At 38.9% G+C, this 23,574-nt stretch overlaps 2 protein-coding genes across 2 annotated transcripts in view; both read right to left on the bottom strand.

Moving 5' to 3' along the window:
• LOC307055668 (NXPE family member 2-like) overlaps positions 1-14,755 on the bottom strand; it is a gene marked incomplete at both ends in the record, with an annotated part of 29,178 nt that extends 14,423 nt beyond the window's left edge. Inside the window, one exon of the mRNA XM_079707851.1 lies at positions 14,182-14,755. Within this exon, the coding sequence (XP_079563977.1) occupies positions 14,182-14,755 (574 nt within the window). The remainder of the gene's footprint in view (positions 1-14,181) is intronic.
• A 5,971-nt stretch (positions 14,756-20,726) lies between these two features.
• On the bottom strand, positions 20,727-23,178 carry LOC307055667 (NXPE family member 4-like; the record flags this gene model as incomplete). The annotated part of the gene is made up of 2 exons (XM_079707850.1): positions 20,727-21,333; positions 23,165-23,178. The coding sequence occupies 2 exons, from the start codon at positions 23,176-23,178 to the stop codon at positions 20,727-20,729; spliced, it is 621 nt and encodes a 206-aa protein (XP_079563976.1).
• Between the last annotated feature and the right edge of the window lie 396 nt (positions 23,179-23,574).

Below are 23,574 nucleotides of genomic sequence, written 5' to 3'. Positions count from 1 at the left end.
GTCATGCCACTCCCTTCTGGCTTGCAGATTTTGTGCTGAAAGATCAGCTGATAACCTTATGGGGATTCCCTTGTATGTTATTTGTTGCTTTTCCCTTGCTGCTTTTAATATTTTTTCTTTGAATTTAATTTTTGAAAGTTTGGTTAATATGTATCTTGGCATGTTTCTCCTTGGATTTATCCTGTATGGGACTCTCTATGCTTCCTGGGCTTGATTGAATACTTCCTTTCCCATATTAGGGATGTTTTCAACTATAATCTCATCAAATATTTTCTCAGTCTCTTTCTTTTTCTCTTCTTCTTCTGGGACCCCTATAATTCGAATGTTGGTGCATTTAATGTTGTCCCAGAGGTCTCTGTGACTGTCCTCAAATCTTTTCATTCTTTTTTCTTTATTCTGCTCTGTGGTATTTATTTCCACTATTTTGTCTTCCAGGTCACTTCTGTGTTCTTCTGCCTCAGTTATTCTGCTATTGATTCCTTCTGGAGAGTTTTTAATTTCATTTATTGTGTTGTTCATCATTGTTTGCTTGCTCTTTAGTTCTTCTAGGTCCTTGTTAAACGTTTCTTGTATTTTCTGTATTCTATTTCCTAGATTTTGGATCATCTTTACTATCATGACTCTGAATTCTTTTTCAGGTAGACTGCCTATTACCTGTTCATTTGTTTGGTCTGGTGGATTTTTACCTTGCTCCTTCATCTGCTGTGTGTTTCTCTGTCTTCTCATTTTGCTTAACTTACTGTGTTTGGGGTCTCCTTTGGGCAGCCTGCAGGTTCTTAGTTCCTATTGTTTTTGGTGTCTGTCCCCAGTGGCTAAGGTTGGTTCAGTGGGGTGTGTAGGCTTCCTGGTGGAGGGGACTACTGCCTGTGTTCTGGTGGATGAGGCTGGATCTTCTCTTTCTGGTGGGCAGGACCGTGTTCAGTGGTGTGTTTTGGGGTGTTTGTGACCTTATTATGAATTTTGGTAGCCTCTCTGCTAATGGGTGGGGTTGTGTTCGTGTCTTGCTAGTTGTTTGGCATAGGGTGTCCAGCACTGTAGCTTGCTGGTTGTTGAGTAGAGCTGGGTCTTAGCGTTGAGATGGAGATCTCTGGGAGAGCTTTTGCTGTTTGATATTACATGGAGCCACGAGGTCTCTCGTGGACGAGTGTTCTGTACTCAGCTCTCCCACCTTGGAGGCTCAGGCCTGACACCTGGCTAGAGCACCAAGACCCTGTCAGCCACTCAGCCAGGTACGTGGAGAGTTTCTTGCCTTTTGGGAAGTCTGAGGTTTTCTGCCAGTGTTCAGTAGGAGTTGTTCCACATGTAGATGTATTTCTGATGTATTTGTGGGGAGGAAGGTGATCTCCACGTCTTACTCCTCCACTATCTTGAAGATCTCTAGACTTTTGTATATTTTAAAACTAATTACCTTAATGACTTCTACTAGTTAATTTTCATTTGATTTACTTAGGTTTTCCATTTAAAGAAGGATGATCTAAAAATAGAGACTAATTTGTCCCCATGTTTCTAAAATTTACCAATTAAAAGAATTCTTCTGTCCTTTATTGCATTGGCTAGAACTTCCAGGAAAGTGCTAAATAATAATCAGCACACTGCTCTTGTTGCTAAATTTAATGGGAATGGGCTCTAGTATTTCATCATTAACTCTAATATGGGCTATCTCTATGTAATAACTATTCTCTAATTGATTAAGGAGGTTTTCCTCTATTGTCAGGAAGCTTTTGTATTTATTTAATATTTCATGTATTTTGTAATCTTTGCATTTATTAAAATAACTATTTTCTAATCTTCTGAGGTACTGAAGTGACTAATTAAATGACTGGTATTTTACATGCTACTGGATTAGCATGTTATATAGGGAGATTAGTTTGTGATTTACATTTTTGTGCTCTATTTGTTGGACTTGGGGATTAGAGTATTGCTGGTTTGGGAAAATGAATTGGGCAGTGTGCCATCTTTTTCTGTACTCTGGAACACTTTAAGTGATATGTGAATTATCTTTCCTTGAAGATCTGCTAGAACTCACTAGTAAAATTGTCTAGACACGGTACAGCATTTGGAGTTATTCCTTAGGCAAAAATTTCCATTTCTTCCATGGTTGTTGGTATCCACATGGACTACTTTCTCAAATCATTTCTGGAAGTTTACGTGTTTTTTAGAAAATCATGTGTTTCATCCTTATTTTTGGAATTTTTAGCTTAGAGTGGTGCATTTAAATTTCTTATAGCATTACAGGGTACTTGTATATCTGTGAATAAAACCTGATTCTCATTTTTAATGATTTGAATATATTTTCTGTTGTCTAAATCTGTAAGCTTTGTCTATTTTATTGATATTTTCAAAGAAATTATTTCTCGGATTTATTTATCATATCTATTTTTGTTTTCTAATAATTTCTACATCATTATTTTTATTTTTATTTTTATTTTGGCAGTATGTGGGCCTCTCGCTGTTGTGGCCTCTCCCGTTGCAGAGCACAGGCTCCGGACCTGCAGGCTCAACGGCCATGGCTCACGGGACCAGCCGCTCCGCGGCATGTGGGATCTTCCCGGTCCGGGGCACGAATCCGTGTCCCCTGCATCAGCAGGCGGACTCTCAACCACTGCACCACCAGGGAAGCCCTACATCATTATTTTTACATCATTATTAATTCATTTCTCCTTATCTCTCAGGTTTCTCTTCTTTTTTGACATTTTTTCAAATTTATTTTCATTTTCTGTTTTTAAAAATAAATATATTTAAGGCTGTGAGATTTCTTCTGAATGTAGTTGGCCTCATCATATCAATTTTGATTTGTAGATGTTGTTGCTTTTATAGGTGTAATGTTCTACAGCTGCACGTATTTTTAACTTTTGTAAACATTGAGTATAATTTACAAACATTGAAATGCACATATTTGAATAGTACGCTTTGATAAGTTTTTTATTGAAGTAAAATTTATGTACAGTGAAATGCATTTCTTAATTGTACAGTTTGTAGAGTTTCGACAAGTCTGTGTAACCAACACACCAAGCAAGATGCAGAACCCCTCCCTTGAGCTTTCCTTCTGCCCCCACCGGGCAACCACTGTTTGGATTTCTATCACCAGAGTCATTTTGTTGATTCTTGAGCTTCATATGAATGAAATCATACAGTAGTGCTCTCTGTGTCTGAGTTCTTTCCCTCAGCATAATGATTTTTAGGTTAATCCATATTGTTGCTTGTATCAGTGGCACTTTTTTTTTTTAAACTGCTGAGTTTTAAAATTACTGAGTTTTAAAAATTGTATCATTTGACTGTACCACAGTTTATCCTATGTCCTCTGGCTGGACTTTTGTGGTATTTCCAATGTTGGACTATAATGAATAAAGCTGCCTGGACATTCCTGTAAAAGTCTTTTTGTGGATATGTTTTCATTTCTTTTGGGTAAATACTTAATGGTGTTACTGGGCCAAGGGGTAGATGTATGCTTAATTTTAAAGAAAGTGCCAATCTTTTTCCAGTAGTTGTACCATTACAGACTCCTTCCAGAAATGCATGAGACTCCAGTTGTTCACATCCTTACTAACAATTGGTATTGTCTGTCTTTCATTTTAGTCATTTTGGGGGGTATAAAATAGAATCTCATTGTGGTTTTAATTTGTATTTCTCTGTTGTCTAATGATATTAGGCATCTTTTTGTGTGCTTCTTCTTGGCTATTTATATAGCTTCTTTTGTCAAATGTTCAAGCCTTTTGACTATTTTTAAATTGGGTTGTCTTTTTGTTATTTGAGTTGTAGGAATTCTTTATATTAATATGTTCTGGATATAAGTTCTTTGTCAGATTTATGATTCTAAATATTTTCTTCTAGTCTGTGGTTTATCTTTTCTTTGCAGTGTCTTCTGAAGAATAGGAGGTTTTAATTTAATGAATTCCTTTCTTGTAATTTTTTTCTTTTATGGTTATTGTTTTTTGTGTTTCATTTAAGAAATTTTTACCTACCTGAATATTGCAAATATATTCTATATTTTCATGTAGAAGCTTTCCAGTTTTAGCTTTTTTTGATCCTATCATTCATTCCCAATTAACTTTTGGGATGAAGTGTAGCGGTCAGGATTCATTATTTTTTACCCAGTAGCTCTTTGGTTGTTCCAACACCATTTGTAGAAAAAACTATCCACTTCCTATTGAATTATCTTGGTGCCTTTGTTGAAAATCAGTTGAGGGCTTCCCTGGTGGTGCAGTGGTTAAGAATCCGCCTGCCAATGCAGGGGACATGGGTTCGAGCCCTGGTCTGGGAAGATCCCACATGCCACGGAGCAACTAAGCCCGTGCGCCACAACTACTGAGCCTGCACTCTAGAGCCCGCGAGCCATAACTACTGAGCCCGTGAGCCAAAACTACTGAAGCCCATGTACCTAGAGCCTGAGCTCCGCAACAAGAGAAGCCACCTCAGTGAGAAGCCCGCGCACCGCAACGAAGAGAAGCCCCACTCGCTGCAACTAGACAAAGCCTGTGAGCAGCAATGAAGAACCCATGCAGCTAAAAATAAATAAAATAAATTTTAAAAAAAGAAAGAAAATAAGTTGAATGTATCTTGTAGGTCTATTTCTAGACTTTCTAGACTGTTTCTGTAGTTGCAGGTTTGGTATTCTCTTTGACCCATGAATTGCTTAGGAATATGCTGCCATCTTTAACAACAACTCTAACTTATGACCCTGAAGACCATTATGTTGGAGCCAGATCAGGAATGAGGCCGAGTAAGAATGTCATCCTCTAAAGCAGTAGTTCTAAAATTTAGCAGTGTTACACAGGGAGTTAACAAACAAGAATAGATTTTGGGACCCTATTCCAGACCTAATTTTCAGTGTAAAAACTGGGGAATTTCTCTTTTTAAAAAGCCCTCCAGGTGACTCTTAAGACATCCAGTCAATTTGAGAACCATTGCCCTAAGCATCACCTCTTACAGCAAAGAGCAGACTTATAGCTACACGCTGAGATCTCAGTGGGTTCAATCCGTTCCATTATTTCAGTGTATAGACTAGACCTTCAAAAAAGGGAAACAGAAAATTAGCCTGTTACTTCTTCAGGCAGGCATTGAAATGAACATGAACCTCACGTCATCTTTGAATGACCTTCTTTTTAATTTGGGAGGACGTAATATCTATTATTGTTGTGGTGTAGTTAAGAGATTTTTTATGTAGGAAACAATTGGATTCTGGATGACTGTTTTGCTGTTCAAGTATCGTGACTTAAAGTTTTAGGGAGAACTCTTCGGGGCATGGAGGCAGGTGCCTTATCTATTCCATGGCTAATGGATCAGGGAAGCTCCAAGAAAGCCAAGAGAGCTGTCAAATGAAGTGCATTACAGTTCAGGACCAGAGGGAAGGCTTTTGGAGAGACTTATGACCTTATTATATTGGTGAGAATATTAAAAAAGGAACCCAGCTTCCGTGCTCCTTAGTTGTGGCATGTGAACTCTTAGCTGCAGCATGCATGTAGGATCTAGTTCCCTGACCAGGGATCGAACCTGGGTCCTCTGCATCGGGAGTACAGAGTCTTAACCACTGCGCCACCAGGGAAGTCCCCTAGATGGTTTTCTTGTTGTAAATCTGGATTGTGAATCATATTATGGTTGGTGAGATTTACCATGGGAATTCTGTGTGGTTTGGTTTGAGTGTGTGAATTCAGAAGGAGTTTGTATTTGTTTCTGTCAAGTTCCCCTAGGGAATTAGCCCCAGCTTACTTGCTTATTTATTCACTTAGTTACTGGATTGAGGTTTCCTGAATTGAACAGGTAGTATGGATTAGAATTTCAGATCTTTATCAAGGCAGGTCTGTGCTTACTAACTCATAAAGGGAGACTTCCCCTTTTCTATCAGAATCTAGGACAAGACAGACAAACTTCTTTGTCATCTTTCATGGGTGTATTTTTTTCCAGTTCTCCCTTTCTCTGAGAGTAGTCCTTTGAAGGTTTAGGCTTATGCAGGGATTTCAGGCCCCTTGCCTCCTGTCTGAGTGAAAATAAGAAAGCCAGTGAGGCTGGAGGGTAATTAATGAGGGGCAATGATGGCAGGATATGAAGCCAGAGAGGTAATGAGAGGCAAGAACATGTAAGGCCTTGTGAGTCAAGACAAGATTTTTTGCTTATACTCTCAGTGAGATGAAAAATCATTGGAGGGTTTTGAGCAAAGATATGACATGCACGAATGTGATCTGATTTGTATTTTAAATGGATTTGCTGGTTGCAGTTAGAAAATAGACTATGGGACCCAAGGATGGAAGTAGGGAGACAAAGTTGAAGGCTATTGCAGTATTGTGGGTGAGAGGTGATGATGGTGTACACTTAGGTGGTTATGGCGGAGGTGGTGAGAAGTGGTAAAATTCTGGGTATGGTTTGAAGGTGGAGAAAATAGGATTTGATAATAAACTGAATATTGAATATATGGGAGAGACTTCAAGGTTTTTAGACTTAGACAACTGGCAAGAAATATATTGCTATTTGCTGAGATGAGGAAGACTGGATAGACCAGTTTGGTGGAGGAAAATCAAGAATTTGGTTTTGGACACTTAGATTATAAGCTTGAGATGTCTGTTAAGCCATACAAATGGAGATGTAGATTGACAGTTGAATTTATGATGCTGGGAGACATGAGAGGAAATATCCACATTATATATATAAATTTGGTAATTGCCAGGTTATATATGATATGAAATTCTATGGAATTTTATAAGATTATTCATTTAAAAAAGATGTCATAGGGCTTCCCTGGTGGCGCAGTGGTTGAGAGTCCGCCTGCCGATGCAGGGGACACGGGTTCGTGCCCCGGTCCGGGAAGATCCCACATGCCGCGGAGCGGCTGGGCCCGTGGGCCATGGCCGCTGAGCCTGCGCGTCCGGAGGCTGTGCTCCGCAACGGGAGAGGCCACAACAGTGAGAGGCCCGCATACCGCAAAAAAAAAAAAAAAAAAAAAAAAAAAGATGTCATAAATCACCTAGAATTTCTGGGTATTTTGTAGCAGATGTATTTTTAATTAGTTAATTAGTTAATTAATTAATTAGGCTGCCTTGGGTCTTCATTGCTGCACACAGGCTTTCTCTAGTTGCGGCAAGTGGGGGCTCCTCTTCGTTGCGGTGCGCGGGCTTCTCACTGAAGTGGCTTCTCTTGTGGCGGAGCACCAGCTCTAGCTGTGTAGGCTTCAGTAGTTATGGCTCACGGGCTCTAGAGCACAGGCTCAGTAGTCATGGCGCACATATGCTCCACGGCATGTGGGATCTTCCTGGACCAGGGCTTGAACCTACGTCCCTTGCATTGGCAGGCGGATTCTTAACCACTGCGCCACCAGGGAAGTCCTAGCAGACGTATTTTTAGATTACATTGTCTCTACTGTGTTAGAAGAAATAAAAGTATATATATATTTTAAAATGCAGTAAAATACATATAAACATAAAATTTATCATCTTAACTGTTTTTAAGTGTACAGTTTAATAATGTTAAGTATATTCACATTGTTGTGCAACCAATCTTCAGAACTTTTTCATCTTGCAAAACTGAAACTCTATGTGCATTAATAACTATTCTCCATTCTTCTATTCCTCCCAGCCCCTGGCAACTACCATTCCACTTTCTGTTTATATGAGTTTGATTACTCTGGATACTTCATATAAGTGAAATCATACAACATTTGTCTTTTTGTGACTGGCTTATTTTACTTAGCATAATGTCTTCAAGGTTCATACATGTTATAGCATGTGTCAGAATTTCCTTCCTTTTCAAGACTGAATAATATTCCTCTGTGTGTGTGTGTGTGTGTGTGTGTGTGTGTGTGTGTATCAATCACATTTTGTTTATCCATTCATCTGTTGATTGACATTTGGTTTGCTTTCACCTCTTGGCTGATATGAGTAAAGCTATTATGACCATGGGTGTGCAAATTCTCTTTGACACTCTGCTTTCAATTATTTTGGGGATATATACTTAGAAGTGGTATTGCTAGGTCATTTGGTGATTCTATTTTTAATTTTTTGAGGAGCTGCCGTACTGTTTTCTATGGTGGCCACACCATTTTTCATTCCCACCAATGGTGCACAAGGGTTCCAATTTTTCCACCTCCTTGTGAACATTTGTTATTTTCTGTTTTTAAATTTTTTCCTATAGCAGCCACCCTAATGGATGTGAGATGATATCTCATTGTGGTTTTGATTTACATTTCTTTAAATGATTAGTCATTTAAATCATTTAAATCATTTCTTTAATGATTAGTGATATTGAGCATCTTTTCTTTGCTTGTTGGCCATTTGTATATCTTTTTTGGAGAGATGTCTTTTCAAGTCCTTTGCCCATTTAAAAAATCAGGTTATTTGGATTTGTGTTGTTGAGTTGTAGAAGTTCTTTAATACATTCTGGATATTAGCTCCTTATCAGGTATTTAACTTGCAATTATTTTCTTCCATTCCATAGGTTGCTTTTTCACTCTGTTGATTGTGTCTTTTGATGCACAGAAGTTTTAAATTCTGATGTAGTCAAATTTACCTATTTTTGCTTTTGTTGCCTGTGCTTTGGGTGTTATATCCAAGACATCATTGCCAAATCCAATGTCGTAAAGCTTTCCTTGTTTTCTTCTAAGAGTTTTATAGTTTTAGGTCTTAAATTTAGGCCTTTGGTCCACTTTGAGTTAATTATTTTCTGTGGTCTAAGGTAAGGATCAAACTTCATTCTTTTTGCATATGGAAACCAGTTTTTCCAATACTTTTTGTTAAAAAGACTGTCCTTTATCCATTAAATTGTCTTGGCACCCTTGTCAAAAATCATTTGACCGTATATGTGAGGGTTAGAAATATATTCTTGTCATCTCCTCTCTGTGGATGAAAAATGTTGCCTGCCATATCAGTAAACAAAGGATGTTGCCGCCATCAAGCCCTAGGCCACTGCAGCCACCCCCTACTGTGCACCCTGAGGGAAGTCAGGATGGAAAGCTGGGCACTGACCCTACCTAGATGGTTAAGGTGCATATAAAAGGAATGATTTCAATAGCCCAGACTCTTGCATCTTCCCATACACAAAAAAGCTCACTAAATTCATTAACTTGAGATATCTGGTTTTCTTTAATCAACAGTAATCTTTTGATATTCCAACTACCTGGTTTTTGTTGCAAAAAACCCTATATATCCTCGCTCCTCCCTTACCTCTTTGGAGCTGTCCCTCAGAGCTATCTGAGAGACTGTCTTCCAAGCTTCATTCCTCAGTTTTGTCCATCAAATAAAACATAATTCTCAACTTTTAGGTTGTGCATATTTTTTCAGTCAACATCTCCATTAAACAAGTCCATTTTTATTTTGCCTACTAAATATCTTCTGAATCTCCCTACTTCTCTTTATTTCTGCCAGTGTCACCCTGGCTTATATTATCATCCTATCATCCAGGTTACAGGAATAGCCTGAAAACTTGTTTCCTCACATTTACTTAAAAAAAAATACCCCAACAAACCAGCTTTATTGTGATATAATTCACATAGCATAAATTTACCCATTTAAAATGTACAATTCAGTAGTTTTTAGTATATGCAGCCATCTCTAAAACCTAATTGTAGAACATTTTTCTTCTATCCCAAATCACAAATACTCTTGACCCACTCTAACCTGTTATCCAATTTGCAGCTAGATTGATCTTTTTTTTTAAAGCTAATCTGATTATGTTCCCCTCCCCCATTTCCCTACACAACAATCCCTTCAATGGTCTACTGTCTCCTTACAATAGACCAAAATCTTTGGTGTGGCTTTCATTCCACACGGCTGCCTGCCCTCCCCCTCCCCCACCCCAATATCTCCAGCTCCATTTCACATCACTCTCTCCCATAATACGGCACTATGATATGGCCACACCATGCTTTTCCCTTCCTCATGGATTTTCAGATGCTTTTCTTTTTCTCTGCCCCATCCCCATCTCTATCACCTTCCCAACTTTTATATCTCAGCTCAAATACTGCTTTCTCAAGGAAGGCTTCCATGACTGCCCTTCCCCTTACCACACACCCAGATGAGCTTAGGGTCCCTCTGTTAGCCTCAGATTCCTCCTCTAGAATATAGGCTCCATGAGACCAGGTGCTGGCACAATCACTGTATCCTCAGTGCCTAGCACGGTGCCTGCCACTTTGCAGACATTTCATTTGTTCAACTAATATTGGGTGCTCACTCTTTGTCAGGCACCTTTCTAAGTGAAGATATGCAAAAGAGCATGGCTGGAAGTCTGAGTCCTTGACTGTAACTACCTCCAGAAAATGCCAAACACTGGCTGTGCACTAGGTCTGGTATGGGAAGTGGGACAGCTTTCCCCATGAGACCTGTCAGATACAGCCTTTGCAGTTACCTACGGTCAGGCCTGAAAGATCATATATAGGATTTTGGACAGGAGCTGGACTCCTCAGAGATTAGGGGATGTTTTTCTCTTGAGAAATTGGATGGGCCAAGAGAAAAGCTTCCAGGTACTGGTATTTGTGTGTGTGTGTGTGTGTGTGTGTGTGTGTGTGTGTGTGTGTGTAGTCCACTGAATAGGCCTTTTGCCACCTTATCACTGCACAATCAGATGTTCCTGTTGACCACCCCCATCCATGTACATAGAGCATCCATGTTGATTTTCAAGTGCCCAATGAAAAGATGTGAGCAGACATCTAAGGATTTCAGGTATTTGATGAATACCTCCTACTTGAAAGAGATACTAAATAATCACACAGATAAAAGAAACTCAGAAGCAACAGGGACAATGTAAAGAATAAAATAAAATTTCAAAAAATTTATCACATCATAATAATAATCTGAATGTTTTCATCATGTAAGAGAAAATATTCATCCAGGAAATAATGGGATGCTGTGAAAAAGAATAACCAGAGAACAATTAGGAGCTCTAAAATGAAAAAAAATATAGTGACTGAAAAAAAAAATCAACAAAAGTGCCAAAAGATAAGATCAAGAAAATCTGGTAGAAAATATAGCAAAAGATAGAGTGGTATACAGTAGAAAACTTAAGTTTACAAGGTAAATTCAGGAGATATAATAGACTATTAGGAACTCCAGAAGGAGAAAATAGAGAAAATACCAGGAAAATACAATATTTCTGAAATTAAGAACACTAGCCTCCAGTTTGCCAAGATCCAGGGTGTGCCCAGCACAATAAATGAAAAAAAATCCCTACTCCTGCCCACCTAAAATTGAATAATCACAACACCAGGGTATAGAGATGATTTGAAGAAAAGAGATGAGGAGAGAAACAGATGACATAGCAAGTATTAGGGATCATAATGGCACCAAACTCTGTAGTTAGAGAAAACTGAAAAATAATGGACTTTAAAATTCTGAAGGAGAATCATTAATCAACTCAGAATTCTAAACCCAACCAAACTTTCCAAAAAGTGCCAAGGTAGAATAAAGATATTTTTAGATAAGCAAGAAGTAAAAATTAAATTTTTCTTTTCTAAGAAAGTTTTTGAAAGATATGCTTAAGCCAAATGAGCAGTAAACTCAGGAGACTGGAGATGCTGTACAGGGAAGTGGTGAGGAGTTCCTAGGTCATTTTCTTCCTTGTATAGCAGGTGGAAAGCAGTCGTTCCCAACCAGAATAGGTGGCAAAGCGCTCTGGGCAAGAGTTCTGCAGGGATAAAGATAGACTTGAAACCTTATCTGATGCCGTCAATGTTTTGGAAAATAAGAATGGAAGAATTTTGACAGTTATGATGGAGGATGTGGACAAATTAAAGATAAATACATAGAAAACGAAGCAAATGAAATTCCAGTAAAACCAAAAAAATTGTATTTTTTTGCAGGGGGGAAGGAAGGTGTACTACTTGGCTCAGCAGATAGCAAAATTTAATTAGCAATGCAAAACACTACTAAGTTAACTTAGTAAAGCCCTTGTGTATAGTTAGAGAAAGTAGTAAAGGAAAATGTGGTGCAAGTGTGATGTGAGAGAATGAAATCTTTTACAACCAACCTAGGGAATTGATATAAAATGCCAAAATGGAAAAAGGAAGACATAGCAGTGTTACAAACACTGCTAGAGACCTACCTGGGGTCCATTCTTCTCTTTCCCTTCCTAACAGAACATACGGTAGCAACATGCTTAGCAAAAAAATTTTATTTCTTTGCCTTTCTTGTCAGTAAGAGTGGTCATTTTATATCAATCTGGCCAGTGATACATGTGACACATGATCAGAAGTCATTGGGTGGCAGATGCAGCTGAAATGTGTCCTCTGCCCTTCCTCTTCTTGCCTGGAATACAGTTGAGTTGCTGGAGGTGCAGCATCCATCTTGAGATACTGAGGTGACAAGGATGAGAGAGAAAGTCATGTGCTAATGAGGGGAGTTAGAGCAGAAAGGTCTCAGATGGGTCTTGATGGCGTATTGGGTCGTGTGCCATCCCTGCTTTGCCTCTGGGCTTCTTTTACCTGAGAAATTCCCTGATTTGTTCAGAAAATTGAGATTTATTCAGAAAATTTAGTCAATTGTTCATAAAATTGAGATTTGGTTAGAAAATTGAGTTGATCAAGCTGCATAAGCATAATAGCTAAAAAATATGGTGGTAAATAGTGTTTAAAACAGTTAAAATAATTCAAAGTGATTGTATGGGGGGATGGGGAGAGTGGTAGAAATTGCTGGGTTTTGGTACAATTGATGCTGTACTGAGCTCAATTTGATATTTTGGACAATGCATATGTATTAGTTTAATAAAATACAGATTAATAAGAAAGAAGACTATCTTCCTGCATGGAACACTTTGATATCTTCCTATTTTACTTGAAATAAAATCCAAACTCCTTTAACAGATTCTTCATGATATGGCTGGCCCTGGCCACCTTCCTTCCTCATCTTTCATCATCTTCCTCCTTGTCTAACCCCCAGCCACATTACCTTCTTTCAATTTTGTAAACACCCTTTTTTAGTAAATTTGCACATGAAGTTTCCTCTGGCTCATTTAGGAGCCCAGGAGGAAACATGACAGGTGCAAACTTGGTGACCCAGGAGAGTTTAATAAAGGCGAGATTTAAGGAAACCAACAAGGGATGATGCAGTACTTTGGGGCCTACAAGAGCAGGGAACCATCCATCCCCAGGCCTGAACCACCTGTAAGGAGAAAATCACCTGATAGGACTGTGACCTTTAGGAGAATAAAGCTGATAACCCATAGGTATTTGAACATTGAGAGTGCAGTGCTCACTGTTAATTAAAATGATTGGAGTGGTTGCTATAGGAAAATGTCTCAATGCACATTAGTTTGAAAGCTTGCTTGCGCTATGTAAAAGTCTCTACCCTTCTTGACTGAGTCTCTGGTGGTCACATGATCAGGGCCTCACAGAGCATGTGTTGAGGCCTCACATAGTAAGGCCTCTTTTTTAACAAAATTTTGTTGAAGTATAGTTGATTTACAATGTTGTGTTAATTTCTGCTATACAGCAAGGTGATTCAGTTATACATATACATATATATTCTTTTTCATATTCTTTTCCATTATGGTTTATCACAGGATATTGGATATAGTTCCCTGTGCTATTCAGTAGGACCTTATTGTTTATCCATTCCATATATAATAGTTTGTATCTGCTAATCCCAGACTCCCACTCCATCCCTTCCCCAACCCCTCCCCTTGGCAACCACAAGTCTATTGTCTATGTCTGTGAGTCTGTTTCTGTTTCATAAAAGTTCATTTGTGTCATATTTTAGATTCCACATATAAGTGATATCATATGGTGTTTGTCTTTCTCTTTCTGACTTACTTCACTTAGTATGATAATCTCTAGTTCCATCCATGTTGCTGCAAATGGAATTATTTTGTTCTTTTTTGTGGCTAATATTCCATTGTGTGTGTGTGTGTATGTGTGTGTGTGTGTGTGTGTGTGTGTGTGTGTGTGTATATTACATCTTCTTTAGCCATTCATCTGTTGATGGACATTTAGATGGTTTCCATGTCTTGGCTATCGTAAATAGTGCTGCTATGAACATTGAGATGCATGTATCTTTTTGAATTATAGTTTTGTCTGGGTGTATGCCCAGGAGTGGGATTCCTGTGTCATATGGCAACTCTGGGGAACCTCCAAACTGTTTTCCATAGTAGCTGTACCAATTTACATTCCCACCAACAGTGCAGGAGTGTTCCCTTTTCTCCACACCCTCTCTAACAGTCATTATTTGTAGACTTTAGTAAAAGGCTTCTTGGTCACGAGTATCCAGGTACATAGTTCAGCACTTGAATTTAAAATGAGGGCACAATCAGTATTGACATGGGAGGTGCCACTGGCAAACTGGCCTGTGAAGATCACCCTGTCATAGCCTTGGTTCCTTGCCCTCCAGAGAGCCGACACCCCTTCACTGGGGAGGATGAGCAGGAGAGACAGAGACACCCGGCCCTCCCAGAACAGGGTGAAGCTGACAAGGTAGGTGCCATTGTTGAAGTCTGTCACCTTTCCCGAAGCGCCTGCCTTCAGGGCTGGGGAGGACATCCTGGCCCTCAGGAAATCCCCGCCATATTCCTTCCTGCGTCCCAAGTGGTCCCTCACCTCCAGCAGGACGTCTAGCTGATCCCCCCTGCAGTATGTGTCTTGAGGGCTGAGGAGGGTGGCTTTGCTGTGTGTGGCGCTGTTGGTGGAGCTCACGTGGGTGAAGGGTCTGGGTGGGATCAGCTGGTCTAGTTTCTCCATGATCCCCTTTATTCTCCGCTCAGTCTCTGTTGGTGAAGCTGCTGGATCCAGTAGTACTTCATGGTGTAAGACCATTCTGAAGGTATTTCTCTGATGCATAAAGGGAGGCATCTCTTATTCACACCAAACTTGAAATGACAAAGACTGAGACATATTCTCTGTACACAGCTGAGCCTGTCTCTGTTAACCTTAAAGTTGGATTTATATCTTTATTAATATATTACCACCAAAGAGTCCAGTCCAGGAATTTCCATAATTAAAGTGCAGAAAGCTTTTGGTAAAACCTATGTGTCAGTTGTTCCATTACTACTTCACTACTATTCCATAGGCTATTAAAGCCCATTAAAAAATGTTTAAAGACATTAAAAAATATTAAAAGAATTCTTTTGATTAAGAAGTGGTTACAACAGTACATTGAAAGAATTAAATATTAAGAAATATTTCACTATGTCTTGTCCTAATAAAATGAAAGGAAAAATCATAATAAAAAAATAAACATTTTTAACAGTGAAATGTCAAGTTTTTTTGGTAGGTACCACATAAGGTACAGAATTAAAAAGATACAAAATGGAAAGAAGTATGAAAGGAGCCTCCTTCTTTCATTCCTGTCTCCTGCCACACAGTTTTCCTCCCAGGATTAATCACTCTTATCTCTTTTATAAGTATCTTTCCAGAGCCTATGTATATATACACATGTGTGTGCACATACACACACACTACATATATTCTCTTTTCTTTTTACATAAATGGTAACATTATATGCATTGTTCTGTGCCTTGCTTTTTAATGTAAGGATGTATTCTGAATTTCTCTTCATTTTAGCACATACTGAGCTGCTTTAGTCATCCATTAAGATGGACACAAAGTATTTCATTGAATGGATGTATCATTCTTTAACAGTCACCTGTTGGTGGACATACAGATTTTCCCCATTTTCTGTTAATACGGAAATTAATAATCTTGTACATTTACTTAACTAGCTGAAAGAAGGCTGTGGCCTTTAGTCTGTGACAATGGACCCAACTAAAATTATGGTGTTCAATTACTAAAGAGGGAGAGGGGAACGGATACTGGGAGACCACCTGCTTCACTTTCCGTGCTTAGCCCCGTGTAGGCCTTGTGGTCTCTGGTTGTCAATGTCCACATAATAGTCATCAACATGGTTGTTCTGTGCATGTAACCTTTAGACAAATGACAAAATGGTGCTGATTGCAGAACTAGAGAAGTTCTGGATTAGCTATTCCATGATGACCTGGAGGAGTTGTTAAGTCCTGGTGATTTTGGCCTGCTAAAGAGAGTTTTCATAATCCTATGAAATTCCTGTGTTGGAATTTCCATGTGACATGTTTGACCTTCTATGATGTTTGAGAGCATCACATCCTGGATGGCTGAATATCATAACCCTGGAAACTTAACATTGCTATACCCATCCTAATAATGCACTGGCATACTTTGGTGAGAAAGATAGCCTTTGAGTTTATTATTATAAACCATATCTTGTATAATGTCTCAGGGTATTCGTTTTTGCCAAGTGTCAAACTAAGCGCTCTGCAGGACTATTTCAAATATATGGCAAATTCTCTTATGATCAGTCTTACATGTTTATTTTACTTGATAATTTTAGAATAGGCTTGAATATTTTTAAGAGTATGTTAGTAATAGTTTTAAGATTCCATTGTATTTATTGATTAGTTTAGAGATTGTGGCAGGCAGACTAATGGCCCTCCAAAAATATCTACTTTATAATCCCTGAGACCTGTGAATATGTTACCTTCCATGGCAAGTGGGACTTTCCAGATATGATTAAGGGTATGGGTTTTGAGCTGGGAGATTATCCTGGAGTATCTGGGTGGGACCAATCTGAATCGCCTTAGTTCTCAGAAGTGGAAGAGGGAGGCAGAAAAATGGGTCAGAAAGATGTGGTGTGAGGACTTGACCCACCATTGTAGCTTTGAAAAAAGGAGGAAGGGGGCTGCGAGGAATGTGGGCAGCCTCCAGAAGCCTGAAATGACAAGGAAACTGATTCTGCCCTAGAGCCTCCAGAAAGGAATGCAGCCCTGCTACACCTTAATTTTAGCCCAGTGAGACTGATGTTGAACTACTGAACTACAGAACTGCAAGATGATACATTTTTGTTGTTCAAGATACTTTGTTACAGCAACAATAAGAAAATAATGCAGAGATGATCGACATTTTTTTCAGTATCAAGTCATCCCACCCAGAAACAAATAGTAGTTTTTCATCTATTTATATACATTTTATTTTATATCACTTAGTAGCAATTTAAATTGTCTTTCTGTAGGTCATGCACATTTTGTTAAATTGTGAATTAGCTCTTTACAGCACAAAGCAGATTGCATCACTCTCTTCCTTAATTTTTTTTTTGTGGCTTTCAAAAACTTACTGAATAAACACTAAAATCCTCAGCTTTGTACTTGAGAGCCTTCCATGATTCAGTTTCTTCCTTTTTTTAGCCTCATGCTTCACTACATTCCACCAAATGCTCTCACTCCTTTGGGCTGTTGACCAAAGTTCATGATGATTTTGCTCCTGAGTAGAGTTAATCAGATTTAAAAAATACAGAATACTAAATGGAATTTGAATTATTTTTAACAAGCAATAATTTTTTAGTGTCAGTATTTCTCATGCAATATTTTCCCTTTATCTCATGTCATATGCATAAGAAATTAGGAATTACTGAAATTGAACTGATACTTTGTATTATTATTTGCTAAACCTGGCAACCTTACTCATGATCTTTATGAGTTTTCTCTTTCACCTCATTCCCTGTCTACAGATATCCTGTGGGGCTAAGTCAAATACCACCTTATCATAAGCCCTTCTGCCTTTTTACTTCCTTCATAGAATTGGTAGGTTAAATGTCTTTCAGATTGCAGCCTTGCTGAACATTTATTTTTCTCCATTTGCCCATAATGCCTCATATCTGTTAGAATCTCAATAAACATTTGCTGAATAAATGAATAAATATTAGGCAATAAATCAGTTGAGGTACATCTCAAAATGATTGTTATTGGTAAACTCTTAGGCTTTAAAGAAAGTTATTTTAAAGCTAAGTATAAACATTGTTCTTTCATAAGTAACATGGCTTTGTGTTTAACACTAAAACACATTTAATGAAATGGAAAACTCCATATAAAACTGCTAAGTGCATCCACTAAAGGTTAGGAAGGTATGCCCACAGAGAATTCAGCTAACTAAACCAAAATGTTCCTACTCTGAAGCTGTGGTATCCATCAGAGATTTGTACAGAATGTCCCTCAGACAGAATCACTGACTCTAGGAGATGCATTCCTGGGTTTAAATATGGATGTAGGATATGAATACTTTCCCCTTTGGGATAAATTGAGATGAAATCTGTTATAAAAAAAGTTTGAAATAATTTCCTTGAATTGATTTCTCTCTTTAAAATCCAAGGTGATTGACACCACAGACCCCTGCTAGGAATGGTGTTCCCAGAAAATCGTGATTGCTAGGGTTGATTCTGATAAAGTTTCCTCTGTGTCAGAATGTCTCTTAGAAGATCCGTGCCAAGCACCACCTACCACAGGACAAAGCAAACTTACTGTTATATCAGGAGACATCAATATGGTTAAGATGTTTCATCATTTCAGCTCCTATACTGGACCTTCAGAAAAATAAGACAACAAATTACCCTGCTGTCTGTTGACACAATACAAGTAATAGAAGCTTGTGAGTGAAGGATAATTTAAAATTTGCTACAACTGCAAGCTATTATGGTTGTTGTAAATATTGTATCTATTGGGCATTGTATATGAATTGGGATTTTTTATTGTATATCCATTGTATAAGCATTAGGAAAACTATTTACCTTTCTGGGAGCACCTTGAAGTCCAGGGCAGCTCTGCTCTTCTGTCACATGCAATCAGTGTGTCCTGGAATTTTAGTTTCAAAGTATTTATCTAATCTGAAAGTCCTCCTCTCTCTCTACTTACACATCACTTATTCAAGTTCATACAATATTTTTCTTAGATTACTGTCAGCCTCTAGCCAGGCCATCTCAATTTTGTCCCATCTAAATTCTTCAACACAATTGCCAGAGCATCCTTTCTAATTGCAAATGCAACTGCATTACTGCTTAAAATCCTTTATTTTAAGGTTGTTTATTTAAAATCCCCATCACTTACCTAAGGAGTTCAGGCTTCTTAGCCTGGCATGAAGACCTCTTCTCACAGGGTTCCTGCTTCCCTCTTTATGTATGTTTTCTGCCATGTTTACCTTCCATTTTTCCTAGAAACTTGCTTTCTGAGGGTTGTAAGCTTTATGAAGGAAGGTAATACATTTGCCTGGTCCACTGCTGTGTCCCTAATACCTCACAAAGTGACTGGCAGAAAGTCATGTTCAGTCTGATGCATGAATAAATACACACTGTGTTTCTTTCCTCCAGTTGATGAAAGACTGACTATCTGACTCTCCTACTTCAAAGCTCTTACCCTCCCTTTGATTCACTCTTTGTTCCAATCCTGTGTACATGTGTAGGTAAGCGGTAGCAGGCAGAAAGGGGACACGGGTAAATGGGGACCCAGGTGCCAGGTAGTACAACAGATATAAGTGGTACCTGATTCACTGCTATGGATGTCTCTTCAGGTTCAATCCAGAGAAAGGAAGGGATCAACACATTTTCATCCTTACTGGGACTTAAGCATAAGGACACTTAGTGGGTAGGAGGAGATTTGGTGAGGGGTACCATCAGAGATCAAAGGGAAAGAACAGAAACCCAACTGTGCTTTTACTTGTTTCAGAAGGGAATCAAAGACTATTGATCAGGAGCCAACACATGGATAACTATGTAAGATCTGAAATGCATGTTATTTTTCCATGTTTGCTATCCATACTTTACTTCCTCTTAGCATATTTTTTGGGAGCTTAAGGGGAAAAGACTGTAAGCTTACTTAGAAAACTGCTAAGAAAGGGGTTGCTGAGAACCTAGCATTCCACTCTATGGCCAAGCTTAGGGAAAGTGAATTCCCAGGGGAAAAAATGGATCCCTAGGGGAAAGAAAAAGAATGGAAAGGGAAAAGGAAATGGACTGAGCCCCTGAGACTTACAGAAAGTTAGCAAAGTAGCCAAAGAATCTGAAACTGATAGGTTGTCTCAGGGATTGGCCCATAGGTTCTGGGATTTGTGGTGGCATCTAAGTTATCCTTTGTAAATTCCCAAAGTGACTCATGAAGTGTTTTGAAGCTTATGGTAGAGCTGGCAGACCAGGAAGTGAGTATGTTTGTGAGGAATGGGAGAAAATCTTGGCATTGACACTGCCATGATTGATATGAGAAACATGCTTACACCCCAGTTTATGGAGGTCTGTTCAACTGGAGACTTCCGAGAATCACTAGATCACAACTCAGGGAGTATGAAGGACTCCTCCAACCTGATATCTGAGAATATCTGAGAATACTTGATCTTGAGATCAATTGGAGATGACCAGTGGGAAGGAGTTGGATTGTTGGAAAGATGACTCAGGCTGCAGTGTGGACAATGGATTAGAGAGGGTAGGCTAGGCAGCAAGAAATCTGTGAAAATTAATCTAGATGAGATGATGATGATCTGAACTCAGGTAAGAGCACTAGTCATGGAGAGAAATGGATAAATGCAAAAGATACTTAAGAGGTAGAATCTACAGAATATGATATGGGGGATGAAGAAGCATGGATGTTATCATACATTTATCAAGGAATCCTTTTCTGGTGTAACATTTATTAACTGACTGAATCTGAGAATACCGGTCATCATGGAGAAGGACAGGCATATGTAATATAGTTCACCTTGGGCAGCCCTCTTTTATTGAACATCTGAGTGAGAATGCCAACCCTGGTGGTAGGAGTCATGAACAGGGGGCTCAGGAAGATGCTGCGTACCTGATCAGACCTTAAAGAGGCATCTGAGAGGGTCATGCTCAATATTAATTGAGGTAGGCAATGTAGCTCTGCCTGTGCGTACCTCTCAGGGTATCTAAAAGTATACTTAGCTGTGAAAAAAAGCTTCTTCCTTGACAGTAAGATAAGAAATTTCTCCATTTCTGGTGGTCATGTCAGTCAGGGCCTCACAGAGTATGTGTTGAGGTCAGAAAGTAGAATTCTTGGACACGAGTATCCAGGTTCTCACACAGTTCAGCACTTGAATTTAAAACCAGGGCACGATCAGTATTGACATGGGAGGTGCCACTGGCAAACTGGCCTGTGAAGATCACCCTGTCATAGCCTTGGTTCCTTGCCCTCCAGAGAGCCGACACCCCTTCACTGGGGAGGATGAGCAGGAGAGACAGAGACACCCGGCCCTCCCAGAACAGGGTGAAGCTGACAAGGTAGGTGCCATTGTTGAAGTCTGTCACCTTTCCCAAAGCGCCTGCCTTCAGGGCTGGGGAGGACATCCTGGCCCTCAGGAAATCCCCACCATATTCCTTCCTGCGTCCCAAGTGGTCCCTCACCTCCAGCAGGACGTCTAGCTGATCCCCCCTGCAGTATGTGTCTTGAGGGCTGAGGAGGGTGGCTTTGCTGTGTGTGGCGCTGTTGGTGGAGCTCACGTGGGTGAAGGGTCTGGGTGGGATCAGCTGGTCTAGTTTCTCCATGATCCCCTTTATTCTCAGCTCAGTCTCTGTTGGTGACTTTAACAGGCTCGGTGATGTTTTAGGGTATGGGGACTTTGTGGAGCTGTTCCAGTGGCAGAGGGAAATGGGTAAGTTAGAGTGAACCAAACTGAAGGGGCAAGGAATGTGACATACTATGAAATGAACCTGTCCAAATAATTTTTACTTATTCTGTGTTTGAATATTTATTTACATATTATCATCAATTTTATTTAAACTCTGACAATTTTGAATAAAATGTATACTACACATTTATCTTTAACCTCAGTGTTTTTGATAATGCCTGAACAGTTGTAGATAAATATATTAAATCCAAAATATAGAGCTCAGAGAATACTTATGAGTAATAAACTGATTCCAATGCATTTACTCTTCCTTTTCTTATACATCTTATAACCAGTCATCATTACTTTCTGGTAGTTCTACTTATGTGTATCTTTTACCCTTATCTAATAGTCTTTTCTTCCCCAACTGTATTATAGTTCAAGTCACCATTGTTTATTTCCTGAATTGTAGAAGTCATCCCAAGGGTCAAAGCTTCAGTCCCGCTTTCTCTCCAATTTTCTCCATTGTTGCTAAATCAGTCCTTCTTAAGCAAAATTCTCTTCACGTCCCTCCCTGCTTAAATCCCTTCAATGGCTTCTCATTACCCTGGGGGTAAAGTCTAATTTTAATATGGCTTTATGCTATGCCCTCTTTTTTTTTTTTTTTTTTTTTTTTTTTTTTTTTTTTTTTGTGGTATGCGGGCCTCTCACTGTTGTGGCCTCTCCCGTTGCGGAGCACAGGCTCCCGACGCGCAGGCTCAGCGGCCATGGCCCACAGGCCCAGCCGCTCCGTGGGATCTTCCCGGACCAGGGCACGAACCCGTGGCCCCTGCATCGGCAGGTGGACTCTCAACCACTGCGCCACCAGGGAAGCCCTATGCCCTCTTTTTTAACTCTCTCGTTCCTGCCACTCCTTTTTTGCATTCTATTGATACATTTTAATGAGTAACTGTTTTTATTTTCTGGAGCTGACCTTCCTTTCCTTCAGCTCTCACTCTTTATTAATACACCTCTTCCAGGATGGCTGGCCACCTCCACATTTTCCCCCAAACCACCTAAATATCTGTTAACTTCTTACTGAAAAATCGTTAGAACCTTAGAGGTTCCTTTTTATCCTTTTAGCACTAGATCATGTTTTTATAGGTTCTCAAATTCAGTAATTTCCAAATCTTATTGATAGTCAGAGGTGCCTGCAAATTTTTCTAAAAATATGGATTCTCAAGCTGCAGCCCAGATCAGCTGAATCATAATCACTAAATGCCTTGCCCAAGAGTTTATGTTTTTCAAAAGCCTCACATGCAATCAAGTCAGGTAATTGTGAGAACAATGGTTATAGACTGGTGGCTGTCAACCCTTTTGTACTTTAGAACACACATAAAGCTTAAACAAAAAAATAGGTCCACTGCACCCCAGCCATAAAATCAATAAGACCCAGGTGGTTGGTACAAAGCAATAGAGTAAATCAAGAGGGACAAGAAACAAGAAAATGAGATATAATTAAAAATAAAAATTAACAGAACCCAAGTTCCTTTCAAGGTCAGGAATAAGACAAAAATATTATCTACTTTAGAAGTCCTGAACAATAAAACAAAAGAAAACAAAACAAACAAACAAGTGTATGAGAATTGTAAGGGAAGAAGCAAACTGTCTTATTTTTCATTTTTCTTTTCTTTTTTAATTTTATGTTTTGCAGATGTTGTTATTGTCCACCAAAAAACCCCCACCAGAGTTAGCAAATTGTTAGCATTAACAGAGTCAGCAAGGAGCTGGATACAAAATAAACTTGTAAAAATAGCATTTATCTTTACCAGTAATAATCACCAGAAAATACAATAGAAGATAATCTCTGACCTCGTTGGAGGCATTTTGAAAACTCTTTTGAAGAACATTTTTAAAAGACCTTGAACGAAAAGCTTTAACATTTTTAAAAGTAGTAGAGCCTAATATTATAAATTTGTTAATTTTTACTCAAATAATTTAAAAATTCTATGTATTTTTTTTTAATTGAAGTATAGTTGATTTACAATATTGTGTCAGTTTCAGGTATACAGCAAAGTGATTAAGTTATAGCTATCTATCTACCTACATATTTCCAATTATTTTCCATTATAGGTTATCACAATGTATCAAATATTGTTTCCTATGGTATATAGTAAGTCTTTATTGCTTAGCTGTTTGATGTACAGTAGTCTGTATCTGTTAATCCCATACTCCTAATTTATACCTCCCCTGCCTCTTTTTCCCTTTTGGTAACCATAAGT

This window comes from Hyperoodon ampullatus, assembly GCF_949752795.1.
Source record: "Hyperoodon ampullatus genome assembly, chromosome: 7".
NCBI lineage: Eukaryota > Metazoa > Chordata > Mammalia > Artiodactyla > Ziphiidae > Hyperoodon > Hyperoodon ampullatus.
The sequence above is the reverse complement of the archived record's forward strand: the minus strand, read 5'-3'. Positions and strand labels throughout refer to the sequence as shown.